Below are 6,701 nucleotides of genomic sequence, written 5' to 3'. Positions count from 1 at the left end.
TTTTTTCCATACATAAAAAACCATACATCCACACCGATTCCGTAGTATATGTACGTACATACTTACACAATTTGCATACGCACATAGGTATGTACGAACATTGCCGATTTATGAACATACATCACCTTTGGTTCACAAATCGGCGGCATTTAGAAGAGAGAAAATAAATAAAGATCATATTCCACCCACCACAAACATACATATGTTCATATTTTCCATCCACTGCATCCACAACAACAAAACAAAAAGATAAATAAAGTTAACCCCCTCCTCCAGCTGGCCGATCATACGTGCATATCAATACATACATATGTATATGCACATATTCATGCAAATTTGGCGGACCGGCAATTGAGACTCGGCGGCTATCGGTGTCGCTGCATCCGAACACAAAACCAAGTGAAACAAACAAATTAAAAATCTGCGTTTTTAATAGTTTTTTTTGTTTGTTTATTTTGCGTAAATACATATGTATGTAGGTACTGGCCGCCAAGGTTGCGACACTATTACCATACGCGGCTGAGTCTGTTAATGAGCCGTTCACACTTGGGTGCATTTTTTTTTGTATTATTGGTTTTGAGTTTCAATTCGACTAATTTACAACCTAATTTTTTCGAATCGTGTACACCGTTCCGATTATTTTTGGTACGCATTATCCAGCGTCCAAGCATATCTTCAAAGGCAATAAGCATACATTTTCGATTAATCCTTTTGTCTTCACTTTCCAACTCCACAGTATTTTTCGACAAACATTTATTGGTCTCCGAATAATTCATTCTACATATTTTTTTCTCTGTTCTATTTCAAATCGATGAATATAATTTTTTTTTTGATTAACTCTGTTTTTCTGCGCTTATCCAGCGTCCCTGTATTGATTTAAAATCAATAACATCCTTTTCGAGTATTATTTGTTTATTTACGCTTATTCAGCGTCCCTGCACTTATTCCAAATCGATAAATATAATTTTTTCGATTAACTCTGTTTTCCTACGCTTATCCAGCGCCCCTGCACCTCTTTCAAATCGATAAATATAATTTTTTTTCGATTAACTCTGTTTTCCTACGCTTATCCAGCGCCCCTGCACCTCTTTCAAATCGATAAATATAATTTTTTCGATTAACTCTGGTTTCCTACGCGTTATCCAGCGCCCCCATATCTTTGAACCGAGTTCATCCGTGCCAACGCGCCATCCAGCGCCCCCTTATCCTTCAAATCGATAACCATTTTGAACGCTTTATCCAGCGTCCCTGTATTGATTTAAAATCGATAACCATAAATTTTGAACGCTTCATCCAGCGTCCCCGTACTAATTAAAATCGATAACATTTTTTTTCGATTAACTGTATCGACGTCAAAGTCGATAGACTACCTCACACACTTACATTTTCCGGCTCCTACGAGAGCTTCATATGCCAATTGGTGACGGTGAGGAACCAAAATCCCTTTTGACCGTTTCTAAGGCAAAGGAGTCTCACAGAGTCAGGGCAAAGAGTGAATCTACTGTGCCTTCCAAAAGCGAAAATCCCTCTCGCAGCAAAGGCCCATTGACAACCGCAACTCCACTAAGATCTACGAGCACGTCGCCTGAAGTTCCACTGTCTGCACCATCCACAAAAGCCGCAAAGTCAGTCGTATCTGCCTACTTCACTAGAGCAAGTGGCAGAATGGCTCAAGCTGAGGGAGACAAGGCCTTGAGGAAATTCACGACCATAACCGATAGGGTGAGTCAGTTTGAAGCCAGAATCAATACCAATGCGGACACAAATCCGTCCATCCACACGAGTAGGGTTCGACTCGAGCAGATCAGGGCCCTCTGGGACAAGGTGGAAAAGGAATATGAGACGTGCTCCGAAGTAGTGGCCAGTCAAACCTGCAAAGACAAAATAACAGCCATGCAATCCAAGTATGACGACTGTTATACCGTTTACGAGCGGTGCGCAGCAAGCCTCAATGAGATCATTGCAGATTCACACGCACAACAGTCTGTTCAGTCCTCCAATCTGACGCCGTCTCAGGGCGGATGTCGCTTACCTCCAGTCGAGTGCGAAGTTTTCAATGGTGACTATGTTCAATGGCCCACATTTCGGGACCTTTTCTCCGCCATCTATATACGCAATCCTCGGCTTTCAGAAGTCGAAAAACTGTTCCATCTCAATGCAAAGACGAGCGGCGAGGCCAAATGCATTGTGGCCTTATCTCCGTTGACCAATGATGGTTTTGAGTCAGCGTGGATAAACTTGCAGAATCGGTTCGAGAACAAGAGGATGCTAGTCAATAGCCTATTAAAGATCTTGTTTAATTTGCCTTCTGTTGCCCAGGAATGCGGAAAATCCTTGAAGCATTTAGAGAGCACAATCCAAGGTTGTTTAACGGCCCTGCAATTAGCAAGAGTCGAGACCACGAATTGGAATTGCCTGCTTGTTTTCCTGTGCTCGTCCAAGTTGCCAAAACTAACTTTGGCTCTTTGGGAACAGTCCCTGCTAAGTAAGTCAGAGATTCCACTCTGGGCTGAATTCCAGGCCTTCTTAAAGGATCGTCATCGAACGCTTGAGGCGATTGAAGAGTTCAAGCCGAACGCGAGCGTTCAATCCAGGGCACTGAGGGCTGACAATAGCTCGCGGTCAATCCAGACCTTTGAGAACAGAGTTACGGTAAACCCGCAATCCTGTAAACTCTGCGCACAGGAGAACCATCCAATCCGAGAATGTCCTCTATTCTTACGCATGTCAGTCGCAGATCGAGAGAAACATGTAAAACAGCAGAAGTTGTGCTTAAACTGTTTCGTTGCCGTTAACACGCAAGGGGTCCTACTGAGTACGGCATTGATAGAAGTTTGCCATTTGGGCATAAAATACTCAGCACGGGCACTCATTGACTCAGGTTCCGAGGCAACCTTCATCTCAGAACGGTTGTTCAACCTGATTAAGTTGCCGTATGAGTCCATCCAGGCTCAAGTTTCGGGGGTCAACCTTTCCGTTGCCGCTCAGCCTCGTAAGAGGTGTCAACTCAACATAGGTTCTCCCGTCAAGCCCCATATCCAGATTGAAACCTGTGCATACGTGTTACCCCAGCTAGCTGGTAATCTCCCATCCTACACTATACCAGAGGATTCATTAAAGGGTCTTCCACCTCTGCAACTAGCAGATCCAGATTTCTACCGGAGCTCGCCGATTGACGTGCTTATTGGTGCCGATATCCTGCCATCAATCATTCTCAGAGGCTCCCATTCCAATATTTGTGGAACACTCCTTGGTCAAGAGACCATATTCGGGTGGACTCTTTGCGGTCCCATTGCAACGAGTCCCATAAGCAGAATCTGTTCTTTTTCAGCCCGATTAGCAGTGACCGAGTCCAAACCAGACAGCATCCTCACCAAATTTGGGGAGGTGGAGGATGTTCCAGTGAAGTTAGTAAAGGAATCCACCTCGGTTTGCGAGGAGAACTTTATCCGATCCACCAAAAGAAGTGAGGATGGAAGATGTGTTGTTTCGTTGCCCTTTAAAGAGCCGGACAATATTAAGCTGGGACATTCCAGACCCATCGCACTAGCTCAGTACCTCCGAAACGAAATGCGATTGAGTAAAATCCTTCCAGTGAAGAAGCAGTGCGACTCAGTCAGTCAAAAGTATTCAGATTTAGGTCATATGCACCAAGTCTCTCCAAACGACTCCAGCAGTTTTCATCACGCTGTCTTTAAACCAGATAGCACCACGACGAAGGTTCGCGTCGTGTTCAACGCTTCCAATCCCTCATCAAACGGGAACAGCCTCGATGATATCCTTCATGCGGGGCCTGTACTACACTCCGATCTGACTAGTCAGATTCTAAAATGGGTTTTTTTAAACTATGTGTTTAGGGCGGACATCACCAAGATGTACCGGCAAATTCGGGCAGTCACCTTCGGCGTAAACTGTGCGCCGTTCCTGGCCATCAAAGTGTTACAGCAGTTGGCTCAGGACATCCGAGGCCAATATCCTTTGGCCAGCGACATCATCTCGAACTCTACGTACATCGACGATGTGCTCGCAGGGGCTCATACTCAGCAGTCGGCGATAACTGCCTACTCCAAACGAGAGGTCGTATCTCAGATAGCCAAGCTCTTCGACCCGGGCTGGGATCAACCACTCCCCACCGACCTCGTAACCCAGTGGCAAGAGTTCGTAAAAGGGTATCCAATCCTGAGGGAAATTCGTAGTCCGACATGGGTGCGTTTCCATCCTGCAGCCAAATTGCAGTACCAGGACGCGTATGGGGCTGCCATTTTCATCCGAGTCGAAACGACTGATGGCGGTTGTACCCATCGGCTGACATCCAAAGCCAGAGTTCCTCTAGTCAGGTCCATATCCATACCCCGCCTGGAGCGGTTTTCTACCTTCGACAGCCACAACACGGGGCGTCATCCGACGACAAGCTGCGAAAATTATTCGCCTCCCAATGGACGGCCCATTGACCATAGTGACTCCTCAATAGATTAGTCCTTCCAATTGACATTTACTAGTCCTAAGTTGTGTCATCCAACGTCGTCGTTCCGTCCACGTGTCTTGTTCATCCTCATCCATAACACTTCATTTTCATATTTATCCATTTCTCTGTTTTAACGTAGATCCGTGTACAATGGCTCCAACGACCCACCAAAATCCTCGTCGCTCATCCGGGAGCAATATATACAGATGTCGAGTCTGCAGGAGAGTCCACGCTCTGAGGGTAGGCCAACGGTTTCTCCAACTGCCGGCTGTGAAGCGGCTCCGCGCGGTACTAATTAACCAGTACTGCGCGAACAGTCTGGCAAGGAGGCTCATCACACGCTGCTGCACCTCCACACTGGGCAGCCTCGCTCTTCGCGGCCCCGACAAAGGCGCAACCCACCCTCGGATTCTCGGCCTCAGCGGCAGCCACAGCAGCGCCAGCAGGCGCCTGTATCCGGACCTCGGCGGCCCGCCACGCCAATGGATATGTCTCCATCCCGCAGCCGGTCGTGCACGCCTATCCTGGCGCGCACGAGGGTTAGCATCCTCTCCGGACGGTGTTCCCTTTCGTAGATCGCACGTATGCGAGGGGGGGAGAATGTTCATGCTGAACAAGGGGCAATATCGCCAGGGGAGCATCACTGTACTTCTCTTTTTTACGAGCACTCTGAAAATAAATTCCAAAGAAGACGGATCGTTTGTCCTCCTCATCATCACATTAAAACTCTGCCTGCTCTATTGGGAATCTGGAATTGTACTTGCCACGGCCCCCGACAGCTTCAACCAGGTTTCGGTAAACACAATCACCTGGGATGCAAACGAAAAGCTATCAGAATATAATTTAGAGAGCTTGCTGCGTAAGCCTCTAGTATTCTGATAGGAAAGTAGGAGATCGTAGACTTCGTAACGTCTTTGGCAACGGAAAGTTAGTAATGGCGGCCACCTTTTCAGGGTCGGTGCGTATCCCACCATCGCCGATTATATGTCCCAGATATCGCACCCGAAGCATGCAGAAATGACTTTTGCCAATGTTGATCGTCAAACCTGCACGCCTTATCTGCAGAGCGATCTCTCTGAGAACTTCAAGATGCCTCTCAAAGCTGGCAGAAACTACCAATAAATCGTCGAGGTAAATAAACACCTCGATTCTGAGATGAGCTGGCACAACCTTGTCCATTAAACGGGACATTGTACTTGTGGCGTTGCACAGCCCAAAAGGCATAACCTTAAACTGGTAGAGCGGTCTACCAGAAACAGTGGAAGCCGTTTTGTCTCGCGATGAAACCTCTAAAGGAACCTGCCAATAGGCATCCTTAAGGTCAAGGCTGGATATGAATTCCGCCTTAGGCAAACGACTTAAAATTCCCGCTATCTGAGGAAGAGGGTATGCATCCTTTTCCGTGAAGCTGTTTACCTTCCGGCAATCTAGACAGATCCTAATTTTTCCGGGTTTCGTCACCATCACGATGGGAGAAGACCACGAACTTTCAGACTCCTCTATCACACCCAATTGTATCATTCTATCTATCTCGGCATACATGGCCTTTTCTATTGCGGGTGAGACAGGAAAGTGTCGTTGTTTTATCGGCTTGGCCGTTCCAACATCGATTGAGTGCATTATCAAGTTGGTCTTGCCGAGACCTTCTTGAGCGAAAGACGGAAAACAGTTAATGACATTCATTAACTTGGCTTTGTCAAACTCGGACAATTTATGCTGGTCAGCATTAACCTTACGGTCGGGATCAAATTCTAGTGAGGATACATTTAGGCATTTGGGAAGCAGATCATAAAGTTTCCAGAAATCTATGCCTAAGTACAAATTCTGCTTCAGTGAAGGCACTACATACATTTTTAAAGACCTTTTGATATTGTTGTATTCTACTTCCACTTTCAAATGACCAACTATCTGCTGAGATGTTCCATCAGCAGTTGTAGCGCTGCCTTTAATGGTCTTAAATTCTTTGCTGTCAATTATGTCACTGGCTAGGTTTCCACCGACACAACTAATCGATGCGCCAGAGTCTAATAATCCGTAAACGGTACGATCGAACATGCGAATCGATAAAAAGGGGCGAGGATCTTTTGGTCCTGCGGGTAGAGAATTAATATATTCCAGTCCGGCTTTACACGCCTTAACCTCTTGCCAAAATGATTTGATTCGGACGGAACTTCGCGTTTTCCGCTTTTCTAATTCTTGTTCATTGTTTATTTCCGGGATATTAATTTTTCCTAAT

At 46.1% G+C, this 6,701-nt stretch overlaps 1 protein-coding gene across 1 annotated transcript; it reads left to right on the top strand.

Annotated features, from left to right (window-relative positions):
- The first annotated feature begins 1,665 nt into the window (after positions 1 to 1,665).
- Positions 1,666 to 5,009, top strand: LOC121502024 (uncharacterized). Its single transcript, XM_041774641.1, has 3 exons — positions 1,666 to 4,247; positions 4,605 to 4,705; positions 4,783 to 5,009. Exons 1-3 carry the CDS (start codon positions 1,666 to 1,668, stop codon positions 5,007 to 5,009), a joined length of 2,910 nt encoding a protein of 969 aa, XP_041630575.1.
- The last annotated feature ends 1,692 nt before the right edge of the window (positions 5,010 to 6,701 follow it).

Source organism: Drosophila kikkawai, unplaced genomic scaffold, assembly GCF_030179895.1.
Source record: "Drosophila kikkawai strain 14028-0561.14 unplaced genomic scaffold, DkikHiC1v2 scaffold_127, whole genome shotgun sequence".
Lineage (NCBI taxonomy): Eukaryota > Metazoa > Arthropoda > Insecta > Diptera > Drosophilidae > Drosophila > Drosophila kikkawai.
Note: the sequence above shows the minus strand (reverse complement) of the source record. Positions and strands in the feature narration are given on the sequence as shown.